At 35.0% G+C, this 22,582-nt stretch overlaps 1 protein-coding gene across 2 annotated transcripts in view; it reads left to right on the top strand.

Annotated features, from left to right (window-relative positions):
- Positions 1-22,582, top strand: part of PRUNE2 (prune homolog 2 with BCH domain) — a 226,761-nt gene that overhangs the window by 16,040 nt on the left and 188,139 nt on the right. For both annotated transcript variants that reach the window (XM_074280101.1, XM_074280100.1), the window contains exon 3: positions 2,280-2,374. In XM_074280101.1, coding sequence (XP_074136202.1) covers positions 2,280-2,374 — 95 coding nt within the window. The remainder of the gene's footprint in view (positions 1-2,279; positions 2,375-22,582) is intronic.

Raw genomic sequence — 22,582 nt, 5'->3', positions numbered from 1 at the left:
CATCACAACTCCTGTGTGGGTACAGGGAATAAAGTATTGCAATTTGTGTTTCCTCTGCATATTTTATGCTTGTAGATGATTTTCATTTAAATAATTGTGACCTGCCTGGGTACAGGCTTTTATTGCCAATACTCTGAGGTACTAATGTCTGGAAATGTGTTGGATATTCATTTGACTAATGTATACTTCTGACACACTGTTGCACAATATCGATTTGTAGAGAGGGTTCTATTTTAAGAACAGAATAGGGCTTACTGCAAACTGGAGACTATTTTATGAATAAATTATAATTTAGAAGGATATGAAGAAGTAAAAAAGAAAGACTGGATCGATGAAAATGTTCTATTGATGAGAGGCTTAAAGGATCACTTTATCAGGCTTCTTTAAATAAATAAAATTTCCTGATAAAGATGGGCCCATCATTCATTCAACAAAAACAAACTTCAGGGTTCAGTGATCAGTATGGCTACATCCTCTTTTGCCGTGTAGTCCAGCCCCTCTACTACTGAATTTGATGTTAGGAATGTGCTATAATTCCTCAGACAATAGACACATAATGTCGCCTGTCCCTTATTAGAAACCTTTTCAATTTGTTTGGAGTCATCAGAGCTTGTTTCCCACTGGCACAGACTTTGAGAATCCAGGGTCACCTTCATGAGACACTGGACTTGGATTTTAGTGAAGAAAAATATGCACATAGATAAGTTGCATGGTGTTTTTTGATACATACTAACTATAAGATCCTGGGCAAATCCTTTAACCTTTCAGTGCTTTAATAATCCCCATAAGACTATAAGTTGCATTGAAGGTGCTGACCTGTATTGGTGGAGGTCTCCGTGAGACCTCTCTTTATCAATGCAATCACAGATTCAGTCATTCTCTCTGTCCCTGTTTGTGTGAGTGTGTGTATTTAGGAAATGGATGATCAAAAAGGTGGGTTGGTCAGATAGAGAATGTAGAGGATAACATATGAGCAGCCTAAGAATAAAACTTGTAACCCCCCAATTTAAAATTACCTAAGTTAGAGATTTTTAGACTTTGGGGGGCCATGGAACCCTTTGGCGAACCAGTGAAGCCTGGGCACCCTCTTCACAGAATCATATTTTAAAATGGATATAATAAGATACTTAAAGGGACAGTTAGATGGCACAATGGATAGCATATTGACTCTAGAGTCGGGAAGACCTCTGTGACCCTGGGCAAGTCACTAAACTCCAAATGGCTAAAAAAAAAAAAAAATCCTCCAAAAAATAAGATACTTAAGATTGCACAGGAAATAAAATATATTGAAAATATAGGTATTCAAGGACTCTCCTGAATTCTATTCACAAACTCTTTAGGAGTCCATTCACATCTCTACTCCCCCCAACTAAGTTAAAAACTCTGATTTACAGAAAGATACCTTAAACACTGAATAGCTCAATGGGAGAACATAGGAAAAATACACACAATGATGAAATTGGATCCATTTGATGCCTAATTGGCATTTTTATTGTTGTTGATATCAACATATTACAAATAATTTCTTTGGGAAACATGACAGTGATGTGGTTTCCCATGATCTTTCAGTCTTCAAGTCATAGGTAGCTCACAATCTTCCAATCTTTATTGATACCGAATTACATCCAAATTGTGAGGTGGAAAGATGGGGAGGCACATATTAGAGATCACCTTTGCTTGTATGTTTCTATACATTTTCTATTTTTTTAAAAAAGTGAAGAAAAGGCACAACATACTTATAGTATAAGTATTTACTATGAAGAAAGTAACTACTTCTCCTAGTAGGGATTTCATTCAAATTCACCAAATAAAAGTTTTAAACAATGCTGAAAATTTAGAATTAGGGAATACAGTATTTACCACTGTAACTATTACTACTATAAGAATTTTCCAGGAAAGAATAGATAACTGAACTAGAATAATTCCATCATTTACTATATTTGCCCACAAGATAAACTATATATTGGAAAAAATTGCATGAAAAAATTGGAAGACAGAAATGTTGCTTCACTCAAAAGCTCCTGAAAATAAATTAGAAAATGTAATTTTACTATGGTATCAATGATCTATATAATTTGTGTTTTCAAATTTGTGTCTTAAAAATGAGAATGATCTCTAAACTTGTTCATTTCATTGGTCTCCTTAAGCATTACTTTAGGGTACTGATAGTTTCCTAAAAACAAATATATATTTGAATTATTAAATTTCTACATAGTATTTGGGAAAGAAATAATATTGTTATGCTGCAATGTTTCTCTGATGATTTCCTGCTTTTCCAGGTTTAAGTATTGAACAGACAATACTGAAGGATCTGAAGGAATTATCAGATGGAGAAATAAAAGTAGCAATTAGTACTGTGTATATGAGCCTTGAGGTAAGATTTGAACTAATATAATGTTTAATATGAATCTTTATGTAATGCTTGACCTTTTTATTTCCATAATTCTCAGTCACTAATTTTTTTAAACTTTTAAGTTGTTTCCTATGAATACCTATTTGTGGTATTATTTATATAGGAATACATATGAATATGCTCCAATATTCTAATAATCTATGATCTCATCACCATAGGCATTACCATATTGTAGGCCACTAGTGGTTCAATGGATAGAATGTTGAAGTTGGAGTCAAGAAGACCTAATTTCAAATCCCTCAGATACTAGCTGTGTGACAAGTCACTTAACTTCCTTTTGTCTCAGTTTCTTCAACTGTAAAATGGGGATAATAGCATCTAACTCCCAGAATTGTTGCAAGGAGGAAGTGACATAAAACATATAAAGTACTTTGTCAACCTTAAAATGCTATATAAATACTATATTTATTACTACCGCCACCACCACCACCACCACTACTACTATTACCACTGCTACTGCTACTCTTCTCCTTCCTTCCAATGTCAATGTTCCCAATCCATTCATGTCTTTCTATTCTTTGTGACTTTTGCCTTCCTATAAATCTACCACAATAACTATACTGAACATTCTGGGACTTTCCTTATAGTCTCTGTTGTAGAATACCCATTGTTATAATAGTTAAAAGATAAATAATTTTTAATTCAGTTCCTGGAATATGCAATATCCTATCATATCTCAACAGAAAGTTAACAACAACAACAGGAATATGCAATACCCTATCATATCTCAACAGAAAGTTAACAACAACAACAAAAGTCTGCTTCTGTCCTACATATTGTCCTACATATTCAACACTGCTTACTGGAATTGTGTCATTTCTTAAAAAATAATCTCTACCCTGGCTTTTATAAGCTCCAGAGACTGAGAAAGCCTGTCATTTTGGTAATAAATCATGAAGGCTTTAGCACTAATAATAAGTCTTTCCCTTTTTATTACAGGGGTGACTCATGCTTAATGTCATTTTTGTCTTTGTATGGTTCTTTGGTAAATTATCTTTTTATCTACTTTGGGAGTTTTCAGCAACTTGTATGTTAATTAATTTTTCCTAATTAGAACTATATTTTTAATAAGTACATTTGTAGCTGTCTGGAATTCTGAATATTCTTTTACAACTCTCTTGCTTTATTTGGGTCCATGTTCCTTAGTAATTATCTCCTACTCTTTAATCAACACTATTTGTATTCAACATTTTTTTAAGACTTTTTTTTTTTTTTTTTTTTTTTTGCTGAGGCAATTGGAATTAAGTGACTTGCCCAGAGTCCTATAACTAGGAAGTGTTTAGTGTCTGAGGTCACATTTGAATTCAGGTCCTCCTAACTTCAGGGATGGTGCCTCACCACCTAGCTGCCCTTCAACATTTTTAAAGTATCTCACATGTAAGGCATTAGGTTAGATGCTGGGTCATCTTTGTCATAAGGATCTGTGAATTTATCTCTTGAATTTTTAGAGTTGTATATTCCCATTATGGTCCCTACTTGAGTATCTTACATTTTTGTTTGGAGGAGGAGGAGGAGTGGTAGTAGTGGTAGGTTTAGATATATGTAACTTCTTATGTTCATACAAGACAATTTTAAGGCAAGATAAAATGGATTTAGAATAAGATGACTTGAGCTGAAGGCTCTGGCCCTGTTGTTTATTGCTTGTGGCAGATCACTTTACTTCCCTGTTCCTTGGTTTCCTTGTATGTAAAATGAGTGTTGGATTTATCAACAATAAATTCCTGATCTCATCAAAGACATCAAGTTCTATTTAAAATATATTTTCTTAATTTTTTGTTTGATCTAGTGAACTATTGACCCTATCTTCAAATAATATTTTAAATGAATAAAATAAAATACATAGGATTTATATACTTTTTATTTAAAAGTAAAATTATTTTAGTAAAAAATCCATGGACTAAAAATCCTTGGATTAAATGAAGCCTCTTTAAATTAAATTTAAAGAATAACCTATAATTCTAGTATGTGGTTATTCAATAATCCTTTCATTCAGGGAATTTAAAATTTTCTCAAACCAAATATGAGCATTTTAAAATCATCATTGTGAATATTTCCATTTTGTGTGTGTGCACAATTATTTTCAGTCATTTCTAACTCTTTATGATCTCATTTGGAGTTTTCTTGGCAAAGTAGTTTGCCATTTTCTTCTCTAATTCATTTTACAGATAAAAAAATGGAGGCAAATAGTGTTGAGTAACTTGCTGGAGTCATACAGTTGATAAGAGTCTGAAGCCAGATTTAAACTCAGAAAAAAATCTTCTTGACTCCAGGTCTAGTACTCTATTCACCTCACCACCTAGCTGTCTTGTTTATATATTTGTTCTTGAGTCTTTTCTGTTTAAACATAGGAATTCATTCTCCATGACCTTATTTAGGTTTTCTTAGCAAAGATAAAGGACCCAGCTCATTTTACAGATGAAGAAACTGAGGCAAATAGGATTAACTGATTTGTCCAGAGGCATACAGCTAATAAGTGTCTAAGCCTGAATTTTAACTCACCAAGTCGTGGCAGGTCTGGCTCTTTATCCATTATGCCACCTATGGATATAAAGTCTTAGTGCAGTTTTAAATTAGAGCTTAAAACTGTATTAAAACTTTTGGGGCATCTGGCATAAATCCACACACAAATAAGTTAATGTTTGACCCCCAAGTAAAACTTGTTTCTCACTTCACGATGATTCACCCTATGAGAGTGTGGCCCCCAAGACTCAACATAGTGCTTTGCCCATAAATAATGCTTCATACTTACTGAATTGAACCGGAGGTGTGAGGTCAGCTGTAGTAAAAGATTACCAATCTTGTTAGTAGATAACTACTCTAGCTAATCTTCAAAGTGAGTAGTCAGCAAATATTCTCTATTAGTTTGTGACATGTGGTAGATAAAACTATGTCTTAACCTCTAGGGCTCAAAGAGATACATTCTATACATATACAATTGAACAGAGTCCCTTTATATTTGTACAATGTGTCTTAGGTATGAGAACCTTTGTGTTTTCCCAGTATCACACACTTGTAAAGTTTTAAGAGCCTTCATTGGAATTCTTTTCCAAATTCACATAAGATAGCTTAAGGAACTGTCATTTGTACCAAAGTTAGTGTCTTTATTTAAAGAATTGATCATTGAATTACTCTAGCCATGATTAGCCTTCATTTATATTATGCTGTGTATGTCAATGGCGGCTATGTCAAGATATGCTCAATGGCAGATGTTTAGAAGGCTGAACAAGTGATGTAATGATAACCCTAACTTGCCAATAATTTACATTTTGGTCTATTAATTAATCAGTTAACTACATGTCTGGGAATATGATCTGATTTCTTGAAAGAGGAGGACTAATGGATATATCAAATATGCATGTCATTTAAAACTCTTACCAGCTGTGTAGAAACTATGCACTTCCTCCTGGTACAGATGTTTAAGGCAGAAACAACTAGTGCCAGAGAACAAATTGTTTCAGGATTTCCTTTTTCCGTTTGTGTTTCTAAGTTCCCTTTCTCTACATTCCTTGAGAGCAGGGATTGTTTCATTCTTCAAAACTAAATCCCCAGCTTCCTGCACAGTATTTTTTCTGCACAATTTTTTGACAAAATACTGAATTTGGGGGTCTATATAGATATTATTGTTAATTCTTTGGTATAATACATAGTGAGTGCTTTAAAATGCTTGTTGATTGACTTCATCATTGTTTCTTAACTTTTTGGAGATCTCACAATCTCTCTATTCCCTTTAAATCATGGTCAATCTTGCTTGTTTTCTGTTGGATTCCCAACTTGTGGGCAGTTTCCATTGCTACAATTCCTTCTCCTTCATCCCCCTTCCTTACCTCTCACCCACAGTTCCTTCTCTTATGTTGAAGAGGGGCCCAGAGGCCCCTTTGGATTTTGCCACCATGTCCCTCATTCCTGAGGGTAGGTATTTCCTCCTTCCTCTCTCTTCCAACTCTTTCTTTTTTGTATTGTTTTCCTCCAGGAGAAGGTAAGCTCCTTGAGGTCAAAAACTGACTTTCTTTTTGCTTATATTTGGATTACTTGTTCTTAGCACAATGTCTACCATATAATAAACACTTATTATGTGCTTGTTAACTTGACTTGGTTTTTGAGAAGCTCACTGATAATTATTACCCACTATTCACCTTCAAAGAATAAAACATAAAAGAAAAAGGAGGTAAAGCTTAAGCCAATTATAGCATAAAATTGTAAAATGTCATAACTGGAAGGAACCTTAGATATCATTTCATTGATTCTCATTGTGTGGAAGAAATTTAAAGCTCAGAGTGATCAAGTGAATTAAGGTTACGTAAGTTACATAAAGTTACATAAGTGACAGAATCTTTTATCTTAGCTCTTTACTACCTCTAGTAGAAAGTTTAGGGAGGAGGTTGAAAATAATGAGGAAAAATAGCCATTTCCAATTTTTCCATTGGCTATTTTTTCTTCATATTTTTTTCTTCTTTACATTCATTTTTAATCTAAACAGGTAATAGTGGTAAAGGATTATCTCTCTAGGGATTTGTTCTCTAAGGAGTGAACCTGGGTCCAGTATCTCTATCAGTGATCCTGTATTACAGAGATAGGATCTAATTGTTTGGAGGATAAAGTTGTAGAATAGGTAAAGATGGAAGTATAGTAGGCTAATTAAAAAAGAATTCTATTCAGTATGAAAATATGAAGACTGAGAAGAAAATCTGATCAAAGCTCATATAATCATGGAAGACTATGATGAAAAGAAACAATATTTTTCACCATTTTATGAATCATTGAATTTGGGAAGTACCCCTTGAAGTTTAAAAAAAATAATTTTTGAAAGGGAAAAAAGGGATCTTCTCAGATGCCTATTGTTTTTGTACAAGTCTTTTCTCATAATCCTTTTTTCCCCTTCCTCCCCATCCACAGTGAGCCTTTTTTAATGATAGGGTAAAGTTATACAAAACTAATCAATGTGGTGAATATTTCTCAACAGTTTGTGCAACATTCTGTAGGCATGGTTCTCTGATTCTCCAACTAAAGGCCTCCTTACCATATTTCCACTAATGGATCTTCCTTTTAACATCTCTTATCTTACATGATATTTTGTGGAAATATGTATAGAAGAATTGCACATGTTTAACATAAATTAAATCATTTTCCCTCCATGGAAGGGGGTGAAGAGGAAGGGAAGGAAAAAATTAGAAAACAAAGTTTTGTAAGGGTAAATGTTGAAAATTACCCATTTATATATTTTGAAAATAAAAAAGTTTTAATTTAAAAAAAGGATTTCTTGCCTTTCAGTATTGGTAAACATAATTACATTAGACATGGGACAACAACTAGATTTACCTGAGTGAGAATCCATTCCTTACATATAAAATCCACCCTGCTTTAAGTGATCTTCCTGGTATAAAAACTGTGTATGCCAGGCACTGAGTAAGAGATGTGCTGGAGAATTTGGAAATACTGCAAGTATCTGGTGTAAGGAGACTCTCCAAAGGACTTCACTGACTCCCATATTCTTCCTGTTGACCATCCCATCCAATAGCCTATCAATCAACTTCTCCAGTGACTGAGACTTTACTTTTACTTTTTGGACTTATGCTTCTCTAAGATACCCATTTCCCCTCTAAATCAGTAGAAGTTAAACTTTAATTGACTTCTCTTATCAAACTTTGTTGTCTTATTAATATCATATCAAATCTTTCCCCTTCACCACTGACCTGTGATCTAATCAAAGAGGGCATTGCAGTGAATCTATTTAGAGACTTTTGTGTAGTGAATGAGTCACTAAATGGGATCAAGAGAGATGGATTGTCCTGTGACAGGACTCAGAAGGACAGACTTAATTAAGACTAAGTTGATTTGTCCTTCTTATTGTAGTCCTTGAGAGGCAGACACCAATATTCCTATAGGAAACACATGTTCTCACTTTCTATTTCCCAGCAATGACAAGTCAAGGTGTGAACTGGTTCTGAATACACAAGTTTTGCTCTCTCAAGAGTTTTCTCAACAGAAACACTTGTTTAGAGTGCTGACTAATGATCTCTGTTGCTTAGCTTGGGTCTAGCCCTTCTGAAGGCATTATTCTTTCTGTTAATTATATGCTTATGGTGAGGGGTTCACTGGACAGGTGCCAGATAGAGCTTTGTTCATTCCTAATATTTTCTCACTGATGTAAGTGTTCTTTACAATGAGGAATATAAATGCTTTCTCTGGAAGATATAATTCATGGTGAGATTAACTAAACTTTTAACAGTAGGACCTATAATAAATTAGTATTAGCCATTATTTCTGTTTCTATTAGCAGTTATGAGCCTTGGATAGAGGGTTTACATAAAACCAGTAACATAAAAAAGCAATGAGTATGATTATGATGTATTTTAACTTAGATGCAAGGAGGCCTAAGGCCTAAACAAAAAAACAAGCATATGAGACATAGAAGGAGAGACAAAGAAACAGTGGGAGAAAAAATGGTAGGGTATAGGACAAAGGAAATAACTAGGTCTCAGTCACTGGAGAAGTTGATTGACAGGCTATTGGATTGGGATGGTCAACAGGAAGAATATGGGAGTCAGTGGAGGAACTTTGGAGAGTCCATCCTTACACCAGATACTTGCAGTATATCCAAATTCTCCATCACTTTTCTTAGTCAATGCCTGGCATACACAGTTTTTATACCAGGAAGATCACTTGAAGCAGGGTGGAATTTATATGTAAAGAGTGGATTCTCACTCAGGTGAATCAGTTGCTGTCCCATGTCTAATGTCATATCCATGGGGATGCAAGATATTAGTGAGCCAATTCATTTATCCTTCCTGTGACTCCCCAGACTATAATACCCTTTCTTGTCCTTAATTCCCCTCTATGTCTCTCCCATTAGAATGTGAGCTTCTTGAGGCTAGATGCTATCTCACTTTTGTATCTGTATTCTTAGTACATAGCATAGTATCTAGCATATAATAGGTTCTTAATAAATATTTTTGCACTTATTCATTCAACTAACTAGGGAGTGATTCCATAATGGCGTTTGGACTGGGGTTGAAAGTTTCCTGAAAATGGAAGAACAAGGATGTTAAGAAGAAAGGGAATCCCTAAGCAGTGTCAGACTTTCTGAAAAGGGCTTATAACTCTCAGAGAAGCCTATAAATTCAAGGTTTCTTAAACTATCGCAACAGTTTATGGTCACAAGCATAGTCTTTTCCTTTCCCATTTCATATTTTACTATTGCCATAATAACCCATTCTTGATTCTTATTTTCCCCCACTTTTCTATTTACCATTTGTTCTTAGTCATATAACATTCCTCACTATCCTTCGTGTCCCATGGACATATGCTATATAAAATATGTTACATGATTTTCTAGCTTTCAAAGGTTACCTCTGGAATATGGTTTTGTTCTGTTGTTTTTCCTGCTCATCAGTTTTGGCCTAGCTTAGTCCATCTTCCAGCTTCAGGTGTTCCTTTTAATAAGTGGCCTAGGTTCCAAGATGAGATGATATGTCTATGTGTGGAGGGTGATTAATAATATTTAGCCATTTCTATGGTAGCAGACTGGGGAAACTGGCCAGTACAGAGATGAGGTCCCAGTTGATGGCTTAGTCCTATTTTTGAACATGAAAATCTTGAAACTGATGGAATAGAGCTGTATGTATATAGAGTCTAACTAGATGTTGGCTTACAACTAATGGTGCCATACTGTCTGTTATCAGTCTGGAATTGGTTGTCTTCTACATTTAATGATGGCAGGGTAGATAGAGTTACTTACTGACTGTGCCTTAATGGATGAATCCTTAGATCTCTTGTCTCATATATTAATGACATATATTCTATGGGATTAAATGCAATGTGATTTGGGATTGTCTACAATTTAGGGATTGTCTTACCTTTCATTAAGGCAGTAGTTGTATGCTGTTGAAACCTCAAATCTGTGGTTTTCAGCATAGGGAATAGTGCATTTTGGGATCTAAACACATTTGTAAAATGTAATAGACATGCAGATGCCATTGTAATTAAGTGTTACTTTTCTAAGTACTTTGCTCTACTGGGGCCCCTGTAGATATGGCAGTCAGTGCTGTAATGGAAATAAATGATCTTTGGAAGCTCTTAATCCCTGATCTAGATTTTTCTCTTTAAAGTAATCTTCCATGTGTCTTGTCAGAGCACTCACTCTGGGCCCTTGTGGACAGCAGATGTTCTCAAGCTACCTGTGAAAATGAAAGTAGTAGTTATTGTTTGATGTGATGGGAAAAATTCCAAACTGTAGTAATGGCAAAAGGGCCTTTTAATTTCTGGGATGTTGCCATCTTGTCGGAGAGCTTTCTGTTTCTTTCTTCTGAAGAGAATTGTTGAATGCCACATCTGCACAACAATTAAGATTCAAAAGAAATCTGATAAATGCAAGTGATTTAAAAATCTTTTGCTCACCTTTAAAAATGAAATTCAGATTTTAATTCCCATGTCCTCCCTCTCCTCCTATTTAAATTCTATCCATCATTAAAAGTCAAGTATCAAACTTAACTTCACCTCCTCTATTACTCAAATACTCATTTATTTGCCTTTCTTTGGAATTCTCATAGTAACTATAACTTGTATTATTCAAATTAAGGCCTAATTATGTATTGGTATATATTTTTCCAGTTGTTTCATGTATATTAAACTTTTCTCTTCAACCAGATTGTAAGTTCCTTGAGGGCATGAATCCAACTATATATACTTCTTCAGAATTGAGAGAACATAGCAGGGACTCAGCAAATACTTGCTGATTGATATATGATGTTGTATAAGCACAGTCTGTGTCAGACTAGTTTACAATTTTTCCCTTTTAAATCTGATTTACTTTCTTCCTTCTTTTCTTTCTTTCCTTCTTTCTTCCTTCCCTCCCTCCTTTTTTTTCTTCCTTCCTTTCCTTCTTAATAAAATAGAAAAACTAACTTATTTGAGGACATTTGAACAAAGTATTAACTAAATGCCACATTCTCGGTGATTAATATATTTTAGTCATTTTCTCCTTGAAGTCACTTTCTGCCTGAAAAGTGAGATTAAATAGATAAGGAATAACATACCTATTTATGAACAAGGTACTCACAGAAAACAATTGCACAGGATGAGGAGGGATTGATGGGTTGCCATCTGCTTCAGTGATGAAGCTTCCACATTCATAAGGTCATAGATCTTCTGAATCATTGATGCATGGTTGTTAAATACCATGCATAACTGTGAAACCCAGAAAGCCTGTAAAAGCTTAAAGGATATTGTACTATTAAGGGGCTGGCCTATTCTCAGAAAACTCCCACAGCTGTGAATCATAACACACTTGAAGGAATTGCAAGTCATCCTTTACAGATGTTGCTTGTGAATTGGGAATGAAATTAATTGGAGGCAAGAGGGGAGAGGTCAGAGAATGCAACTGCCTCTCAGTTTCCTTGTATCGTTATCATCCTTTCATATGAAGGAATCTATTCTGCTGGTCAGAATTAGATACCCAGCAGTCACTAGCAGGTTGCTCCTGTAACACATGATTACTGATGTTTTTGTTTTATTTTGACTGGACCTGTGATTTCATCAGTGTAGGGGGACTTGAGGTGAGAAATTATTTCTAGCAATGCAACTCTGCATGTGCTTTCCACTTCATAATCTTAGAAATTTGTTTGTAATAGGAAGAAGTTAAGTGACTTGTCTAGGGTCACACAACCAGTATGTATTAGAGGTAAGACTTGAACTCAGGCTGCTTCTGATTGCAGTTTTTGATATTAATTGATAATCTTTCAATACATTGCTGCCAATGATAATGTGTTCAAATAAAGAAGTGATGACATCTGTAAGGGGTGTTGTAAGGGGAGATTCCATCGCTGGATGGGACGTTGACCTTCTAAAGTCCAGCATGGTCAAAGGCCTGAGATAGGACCAGATAAGTATCAGTTGGATTTTTAACCTGAAGAAGAGAAGATTTCAGGGAATAATCAAGTATTGTTTTTAATAGCATTTGAAAGGGCTATAATATGAAAGACAACTAGACCTATTCTTCATGGCTACAAAGGACAGAACATGGAATGATTAGAATTGCAGAGAATTGATGAAGGAAAAATGGCTTCTAATGATTAGAGTTTACCCAAAAGTGGAATGGATTATTTAATGTGTTTCCCCTCATTACAGATCTACATATAAGAGTTGGATGTCATGTGTTAGAGAATAATGTATAGGTCTTTATGACTAGATATGGGTTGGCCTTTGAGATCCTTTATAATTCTGTAGTTCTGTTTTTTCTGAGATTCATTTTTTTTCCATGGGTTCATTTGCCTAAATCTTTCATCATTCCTCTTTAATGACAAATTCTAAGGATTAGGAAGTTTTGTTTGTATAATATTAATGACAACTTGGTCTTTTCATGAAGTTTTGAATTGTCAGACAAAAACTGATCATTCTACGGTTTAGGTTCCTAAAAACTTCCTGGGAATCAAGCAGGAAATTACTTGAGGGCTGCTTTTTTTCCCCATATGTTACTATGTGTTATATTAGCAGTTACTTGAAGTGATCCAAGAAGGACATTAATAAGGAAGTATATAGGATTTCCTAACAGATCAGCAAATAATGACTTAAATAACAATAATGAGTCAAAGACACAAGACCTGATAATGATAAGTGACATATAGACTCAGACTGAGATTTGGGGAGGAAAAAAGTTCGAGCAGACAAGGCCTCAGAAGAAAACTAGCCAGAGAATCAGCATCTCTTGTCAAAGTTTCCCATGAAATTTAGATTGCACAGGTTTATTACTCTTTATTCCTTAGATATTATTCTCTCTGCCATTCTCACTCTGTGCCTACTGAATAGAATAGAACAGATGCTATTGGCTCCTTATAACACTTCCCTTTCTCAATGTATTTTTTTAAAATTAGATCTGTGATTTCATTGGCATGGGGAGCTCCTAGTGAGGAAATGCCCTCTGCTGGTACAGTTTTGTAACTGTTCTGCAACCTCAAGAGATTTCCCAGAGACATGAGGGTTAAGTGAGTTGTCCAGGAATAGTTTCCTACTATGTGTTACAAGCCATCTTTGAACTCAATTTTTCCTGTCCTAGGTTTATGGATATTTTTATTATAATAGAGATTGTTCTAAAGATTCTACTTCCATGTTTGTATAATATTAATGACAACTTGGTCTTTTCATGAAGTTTTGAATTGTCAGACAAAAACTGATCATTCTATGGTTTAGGTTCCTAAAAACTTTCTGTGAATCAAGCAGGAAATTACTTGAGGGCTTTTTTTCCCCGTATGTTACTATGTGTTATATTAGCAGTTACTTGAAGTGATCCAAAAAGGACATTAATAAGGAAGTATATAGGATTTCCTAACAGATCAGCAAATAGTGACTTAAATAACAATAATGAGTTAACATTATTTAACAATATTTAAGCCTTTGTTTAGAATTTTTGTGTTATAAAAGGCCCTCCCTTAATCTGAGAAATGTCTAGGATTTTTTTTTCTTGAAATCCTGTTTTTTTCATTTAGAGCTGGAATGAGAGGAAAAATTGGCCTATATCATGCACTCAATCCTGGTTGTTCCTCTCTTGATAACATTGTTTGGTAGTTTAGACATAGATTCAAGACATGTTTAGTATAATCACAAGCACTGATGATTTGTCATTGTCTCTTGGTATTCCAAACCATGTGGTGCTACTAAGGGAAAAACACTAAAATATATGCTATTTTCATCTTTGAAGAGTTATAATGTAATGAATTTAGCCTCAAGCTTTCTGGTTAAAAACTCCACAGAGGCCAAAATAGAAAATTATGCTTATTGGGTGGTTGTTGAACCTCTTACAGCCTATATGTAATATTAGAAAAAGAGTTTTCTTATTTGGATCCCAAGCAAATTTTTCCATTACTCTGGCCATTATCTCTAAGTCAGAACTCAAATAATTTTTTAAATTTAGAACATGCTAGAATGTGTTGCGATATCCCAAGGGACATGTGTTTTTTGTTCTTAGATTATCTTTGAAAATTCCAAAGTATCTCATTGAGATACTTTTAAATGACATTCATAGCCAATCAAAATTGGAGGCAGGGAACAAAAATCAGTGAACTTGAGAGCAGAGGAGGCAGTGTGAAATAGTATAGAGAGCATCACACTTAAGTGAGGAAAACATGGTTTTAGATTTTCCCTCATATATTTACTGGTTATAATTAAACTATGACTGTACAAGTCATGTTTAATCCCTTTGAGCCCCAGTTTCCTCATCAATTAAATGAAAATAATAACTATACCTATTTCACTAGATTGTAAAGCTTAAGTAATCAATATAAAATACATTGCAAATCTTGAAGTACTAAATTTCAAGTATAAGTAATATGTTATAGTTTTTTCCTTAATTTTTGTTGTTGTTTTTTTTTGTATGTATGTGAACAGTTGATTGGACAAGGGGAACATTGAAGGTAGTGATCCACAGATGTAATTTGCACTATAATTGCCCATTGGAATTAGCAGGAGTTTCCTCATTCAAAATCTTCCCGGGTGAAATTACAGGACTACACTTAAAAACAAAAAGTTATCCACTTGAAGGTCTTTTGGTGTAGGCACATACTGTGGAGAAATATTTATCTCTTCTTTCATGTTGAGTATATAGAGCAGGCGGCAGAGCAAACAGCATGTAAAACATGGTGTCTGCCCCAGGCATAAACTGACTTTTGAAAAGTTTGTTTTCAAAACTCAGAAATTCCCACTTGCTACCATATGCAAATATCACCAAGTGGGAATGATGGAAAACCCAGAGGCAAGCTTCTCAAGGAAGTGAGGATAGTTCAGTCAGGATAAAACCTGCAATGGTAATTTGCCTTGCTACAGAAAAGAGAATTCTAGGAAGGGCATTATGCTTTTTGTAAAAATCCCGTGTGTCTCAGAAATCAAAGTTAGAAACTAAGAAATGTGTGTTAAATGCTATTCTAATTTATGCATTTTAGTGGGTTTTGTTTTGCATGCCTTAAGCGTATACACATATATCTTGAATATACCCATCCCCAATTCCTTTCTTTATATCCCTTCTTTAGTCTGTCATCTATACATATTTTTTCCATAAGTATATGTGATGTGAACATTTGTAGCTCAAGGATGCTCTCACTATCTTCTCATAAAGATAAAAATTGTACTGTTTCCTTCCATCTTTGTTAGCCTTTTAACACTCTTCTTGTCAATTGTCATGCTGCATATATAGACACTTTAGGCATATAACTGATCTTTGCTAGGGACTTTCAGGGTGCAAAAATTTGCAATTGAGAAATAACACCAATATGATCTTTCATTGTTCAGTCTGCATAATGCAGATTGATTTCTTTTCTGTTGCTTTGGACTATGGCTTAGGATAAATTCTGGGTTTAGCATGCCATTATTCTTCATGAATTTTTATGTTTTTTTTCTTTCTATTTGAACTCATCATTCATCCCTTTGTGTTTTAGTCAAAAGGTAGTTAGTTGGTGCTGTAGATAGGGCAATGACCCTGAAGTCAGGAGGACTTCAGTTGAAATCCTTCTTCAGCTACTTACTAGTTGTGTGATGCTGGGCATGTCACTTAACCATATTGACCTCAGTTTTTTCATCTGTCAAATGAGTTGGAGAAAAAAATACTTAAACCATTCCAGTACTTTTGCCAAAAAAAAAAAAAACAAAACCCAAATAGGGTCACAGAAAATAGGGCAAGAGTGAAGCAACTCAGCAACAATAAAATTTTGGTGAAGACTACTCTTGCGATTAGCTATGGCCTGTCTAGAACATCCATCTTCTTATTATCTTTCATGCATTTAGCCCATTACATGGTCTCTGATGTGTCAATTAAAGCCTATTTTGTTTTTCACAACACCATGTTCTGCTTATTTCCTTTTAGAAGGTAAGTATGGCTCTATCCCTTGGAAACACCCAACAGAATCTGACCCAAGCAATTAGTCCTGGCTGTTCATCCAGCTGAACATTATAATATTTCCTTATTTGTTTATAGCTTCATAATTTATAATTTCATTTAAAAAGTGACTCCTCAAAATGTTTTCTATATTAAAAAATTAAGTATACCTTATATAGCAACTGAATAATTCCATCTATTACCTACCCTCCTCCATTATACTTCTTCCCCATTAGTGCCTTCCCATTTCTCTTTCACCTTGTATTTACTTTGCATATATCTAATATAGACTAATAAATATAATATATATGAACATATAATCACATATTATAATTCTCAATAGAATATAATTTCCTTGAGAGCAAGGACTCACTTCTGTCTTCATGATCCCAGTGTCTAACACCATTTTTGGCACATAGCAGGATTGTAAGTTAGTCAATAAGTATTTATAAAATGCTTACTATGTATCAAACACAGTCCTTAATAAATTTTGATTGTTTGGTTGATTTTAATGTGGCTACTTCTAGCCCACAGGTTCTTAATTTGGAGTCCAAAAACCTGTTAAAAAAAAAAAACTTGGGTAATTGTACTTCATTATAATTGGTTTCCTTTGTAATCCTAAATTATTTTATGAATTTAAAAACATTATTCTGAGGAGATTCATGGGCTTTACCAGACTGCCAGAGGGATCTATGACAAAATGTATTTAAAATTCCTATAATCTCGCCCTATAAATTCAAAATAACTTTTTTGGGGGAGGTGTTCACTCCTCTCCCCTCCCCCAATATATTGGAAAGACATTTTTGAAATTTATTTTTTAAAGTTATTGGATCTTATTTATTTTGCTGCAGCTTGTGGTAAGGAAAAGCATACATTTTTGGATCTTGAAAATACTAAATCCATTGCCTTCTTCTCAAAGTCCCTTGTTACCAGTGGGTATATTAACAAGCTTTCTGTCCCTGAGGAAAGAGAACGAAGTTTATAAGCTCCCGCCCCAGCCCCTTTAAGAGAGGTAACGAACTCGGCTCCCCGTTTAATCCAACGCCTCTCTTATTGTGATCCTTCCGCAAATGTTGGCTCTTGGAAGGTGAAGGGCTAAATTTCCACCTCTAATTTCCATCATCCCCCAAGAGGGCACAGAATGGGAAGCTAACTTATTGTGGTAATTCTCTCTCAAGTTCCGCACTGGAGAGCGAACGTAGCACTCGGCTCTTTCCAGAGTACGGCTGTGACAATTTGAACTTTCTTTCTAACAGTCTCTCATTCTGTTCCTCATCCTTTCTGTCTGTGAAGGGAAGCCCTCGGGCCAGAATCCTCTGCTAGCATGACTGCTCTAAGCACTCTGTAAATAATTTTTAAAAAGCGTAGTGTAATGTCATTTTGATGGTTTAATTTCTGGAAGGATTGGGCTAATTACTTTTTCAGGGATGTGCGCAGACCGTTATCCGCTGCCTGGCGTTACTTTTAATAGCAGCTGTCGCTTACCTTCCCTCTCCTTTGTTTGATTTGGGGACCTGACCCTGGTTTAATTTAGTTTGTCTGGCAGCATTCCTGTGAGTCATGTGCAATATTTTAATGGTTAATTACTACATTGTAACAACTTGTCAGAGAGCCCAAGCTGTGAAATAGTGGGGAGAACTGGTCGCCTTTCTTTGTGACAAAAGAAGCCTCTCTGTGAAAGAAGGGTCGGATAAGAAGGCACTCCTTTCATTCCAGAGGTGCTCCCTCACTCACAAGCTACACCTGCCCTGTTGGGAGGGCTTTATGAAGCAGTAGTGAGTAGTTTTCCTAGTCAAATAGAGGAAATAATGAATTTGAATAGCTAGGTCCAATTTAGGGGAGGAGGAATTGTGTGTGTGTGTGTGTGTGTGTGTGTGTGTGTGTGTGTGTGTGTGTATGTGTGTAGGGGTCTGTTTTACAGAATAGACTTTATTCTTTTGGGCTAAAAAAAAAAAACCTAAATAAACAAAAAACAGCCATGTTTGGAAGAAGCTACACCATGGGCTCTTTCAGAGATGTTGAGGGATTGATATGTCACTGATGCAGACTAGTGGTGGCAAGATTGAAACAAAATTGGATTCTTAATTGAGATTGTTTAGCTAATCTTGCTTCAGCATACTCACTTGAGTCCAAATTCATTGCATTCATTCAGTAAACTTTTATTAAATGCCACTTGTATGCCGGGTGTTATGATGGGGTTAATTAAGTAAACAGAAGTTTAAAATAAATGAGAATGCCTCAAGAAGCTTACACTCTGATACTCTCAGTCCTGGCATGTTCAGAAATAAACCTAACCTAATAATAATAAATATAACATAAGGAGGGGTGGGGGCAAAAGTGAGAGCCAAATAAAATGGTCTAAGAATATTTTAGTAGAGAGAAATTTTTCTTTCTTTCTTTTTTTTAAAATAATAATAGTTTTTATTTACCAGATATTTGCGTGGGTAATTTTACAACGCTGACAATTGCCAAAACCTTTTTTTTCCAATTTTTCCCTTCCTTCCCCCCCCCAAGATGGCAGGTTGACCAATACATGTTAAATATGTTAGAGTATAAGTTAAATACCATATATGTATACATGTCCAAAGAGTTGTTTTGCTGTACAAAAAGAATCGGACTTTGAAATAGTGTACAGTTAGCCTGTGAAGGAAATCCAAAATGCAGGTGGACAAAATTTAGAGGGATTGGGAATTCTATGTAGTGGTTCACACTCATCTCCCAGAGTTCTTTTGCTGGGTGTAGCTGGTTCAGTTCATTACTGCTCTATTGGAACTGATTTGGTTCATCTCATTGTTGAAGAGGGCCACATCTATCAGAATTGATCATCATATAGTATTGTTGTTGAAGTATATAATGATGTAGAGAGAAATTTTTCACTGGGAAATTAATGAAACTGGATTTGGAGTATTATATTGGCCTCATTCATTTATAAGTATTGATTGAGTGTACAGTATTTTTGTTAGATACTATCTTGCAGAATCTGTATGTTTTTTAAAAAGCTTGTGCTTCTCTTAAGAGAAGAAAACTTTCCTCCCATCCCCCCCCCCCCCCCGCTGGGGTTAAGTGACTTGCCCAGGGTCACACAGCTAGGAAGTGTTAAGAGTCTGAGTTCAGATTTGAACTCTGGTCCTCCTGAATTCAAGGCTGGTGCTCTATCCACTGCGCCGCCTAGCTGCCCTGAAAACTTTTTAATTCTTAAAAAAAATAAAAAAGACTAATCACTTATAGAAAAGGAAGCTCAAAATCTTTCTGCACATGGATATTTTCCCTTTACATAGTAATAACAATTGCACATGCTTAACCTATATTGGATTGCTTGCTGTCTAAGGAAGTGGGGAGGGAGAAAATTTGGAACACAAAGTTCTGCAAAGGTGATTGTTGAAAACTATCTTTGCATATGTTTGGAAAAATAAAGTACTTTTTTTTTTAAAGAACTTTATCCAATCTCTTTATTTTATAGGTTAGGATAGAATGAATTCCTTATGATCTAATATCTAAGATCATAATTGAGTCAGGTTTCAAACCCAGGTCCTTTGTCTCCAAATCCCATGTGTCTTCTACTATGCCCCACTGTGAAGACTTCTTAAATCTTAAAATATTACTCCTCTTGGATCAGTTAACTACAAGTACACATGAAATCTAAGCCACATATTCCTCATGACTTCAGCATGAAAGATTACTGTATCTTTCCCAGTTGACTACATGCTTAAGCTACGTTCCTTTGTGCCCTTAAACCAGAGAGATGGTGGATAATGAGGAGTTGTAATCTTCACACTGTTTATTGTCATCATGTTTATCAACTCAAAACCGGCTCTTACTATGCAGCCTCCAGGGAGGGGAGAAACTTAGGAGGAAATGGGAAAAGTGAGGAGGGCCCAAATGTTAAAAAACCAAACAGACATTCACCTGACATGTCTGTATTTTGTTCAGCTACCTTCAAATGCTATGGTTTAAGGTTTAGATAGGCAAACCTGAGGTCAGAACTGGAAATAGGGTCTTTATTTTATTCTAGAGGCAAGAAGGAACTCTTGATATTGTTAGTGGAGGCACAAGAAATTATTTTAGTGATTGGGTAGAAGATGGATTGAATTGAAGAAAGATTTGAGGAAGGAAACCAATTAGGAAGCTTTTGTAACTGACTATGCAAGAAATGATGAGGGATTGAACTAAATTGATGGCTACATTAGTAGAGAAGAATGAATGAAGGCAAGAGATAGTGTAAAGGCAGAAATAGTAAGATGGGCAATTGATTTGAGTGTTTTAGGGGAAGGAGAATGAATGATTGATGATAATGCTGATTTTATAAACCTGAAAAACTGGAAGAATAGTGGTACCTTAGACAAAAATAGAAATTTTGGTAGAGATATAATTAGGGTAGGGGAATGGAGATATAAAAGAGAGAAGGAAGGTAATGAATTTAATTTCTGATATACTGAACTTCCAATGTCTCTAGGATATTCTATTTGAAATGTCCATTAGGTAGTTGGTGATGTAGGACTGAAGTTCAGGATAGAAACTATATCTACATGAATAATATGAGTAGAGATGATAACGGAACCATGAGACATGATAAAGTTATCCTTAGCAATTCTACATTACCCCTTATCCCAAGAATAAATGGAAAATCCATTAGGTCCTGCCTTTATCTCTGACCCCTACAAAACATGGTAAATCAAGGGATCTAGTTCAACTGAACTCAGCTCATTAAAATGCTCTAGATAACTTCTCAAAGATCCCAAGGTTAGTCACTAACAAAGGAGAATCTGATGCTTTGTAATAAGTAAATTATTAAAATAATTATTGTTATTAAAATAATATTGAAATTATTCTTAGCCAGTTTTTTTTTTGGTAGACTAACTGCCTGTGGCATGTGTAGCACCTGCTCTAGGTGCCTTGTACAAAATCCCAGCTCATGCCTTTGGGGATCTTTTTCATTTTAAATAAGCTACTTAGAACAGTAAATTGTGCCAACAATATAAAGTCCAGATTTCTTTAAAACAAGATGACTTACATGCAGGATTTCCTCATGGTAAACCCTCTGCCAGTAATTTAGGGAGAAAGCCAATGGAAGAGAAGGTTGTGGTTTCAAGAAAAAAAAATTTTAACTAAATTTATGATTTCACTGGTATGGATGAACTCCATATGAAGAAACTAAACACATACACACCCATATACCACAAACATGCAACTGTTCTACAATGTATAGCTCATTTGCCTGGAACATTAAGATTAAGTGATTTTCCTGTTGTCACACAGATGGTATGTGCCAGAAGTGGAATTTTTAGTCCAAGTTTTCCTGACTCCAAGGCTTTTAAAAAAAAATCCATTAATTGCATTGGGTTTTTACATATGACGCTAAGAGACAAGAGGCTTAAATACATAGGATCAGCCCATAAACTTGCTACCATCACTAAGGCAAGGTATATGAGATTACCTGTTATATCTTCCATATTGCTCTCAACCTCCAAGGCTCTTCTTTTGTAACTATCTTTCCTTCTCCAAATCCTGATGATCATTTTTATCCCATCTCACTTGAGTAAAAATGTTCTCAGAGAGAAAAGGATGAGGGAAGAATCACTTAGCGTGATTTACTAGGGGCTCTGATACCTTCTTCCCCCATGAGGGCTCTGGCCGCTGAATCCCACAAGGATAACCTTGGTTATGTGAACTTGAAATTAAGTGAGGTTAAACTATCATACAAATTTATTAAGGATGTGTGTAGATATCATCATGAATATTAAAATATCAATCAGTATAAGTAGCACAAATTATCCCTCATTTTGGTGTTTTTGTATAGACTTTAGTCAAAGAATAAAAGATTATTAGCTTTTTATTTTCAAAAAGTTCAAAAATACACTCTAATTTCCAGCTATAGGCACATTTTTTCAAAGGACATTTAGAATTCAAGTTTCTATATTGCTATTTAATTAAGGTTGAGTGTGACTGATTTGAAAGCTGAACAAACTTTTGTCACTTGTCTTTTGTTTTTACGAATTACTCTTGATCCTCTTTAATGGACTTACTTTGAAATGAACCAACTTGGTTCATGGATTTGTTTTTGTTGCAAAAGAATCAAGCAAACATGTTAACATTTAATCTTCTAGCACTGGAATCAGAAACAAAATTCTCAGCAACTTCCAATGCTGTTGAGAGACATTTTTCTGATGCCTGTTGTGAGAAGTTAGGGTATGTAAAATAAATGATGTATGGAGCTGTAGGAATGCGACTTTTCCAGACTACCTTATGTCTAAGGAACATTAAACATAGGGTTCTCGTTTAGCAAATAAATAACCATTCATTTCAATGGCTTCATA

This window comes from Sminthopsis crassicaudata, chromosome 1 (genome assembly GCF_048593235.1).
Source record: "Sminthopsis crassicaudata isolate SCR6 chromosome 1, ASM4859323v1, whole genome shotgun sequence".
In the NCBI taxonomy this organism is placed as follows: domain Eukaryota; kingdom Metazoa; phylum Chordata; class Mammalia; order Dasyuromorphia; family Dasyuridae; genus Sminthopsis; species Sminthopsis crassicaudata.
This window is presented reverse-complemented; position numbering and strand designations above follow the sequence as displayed.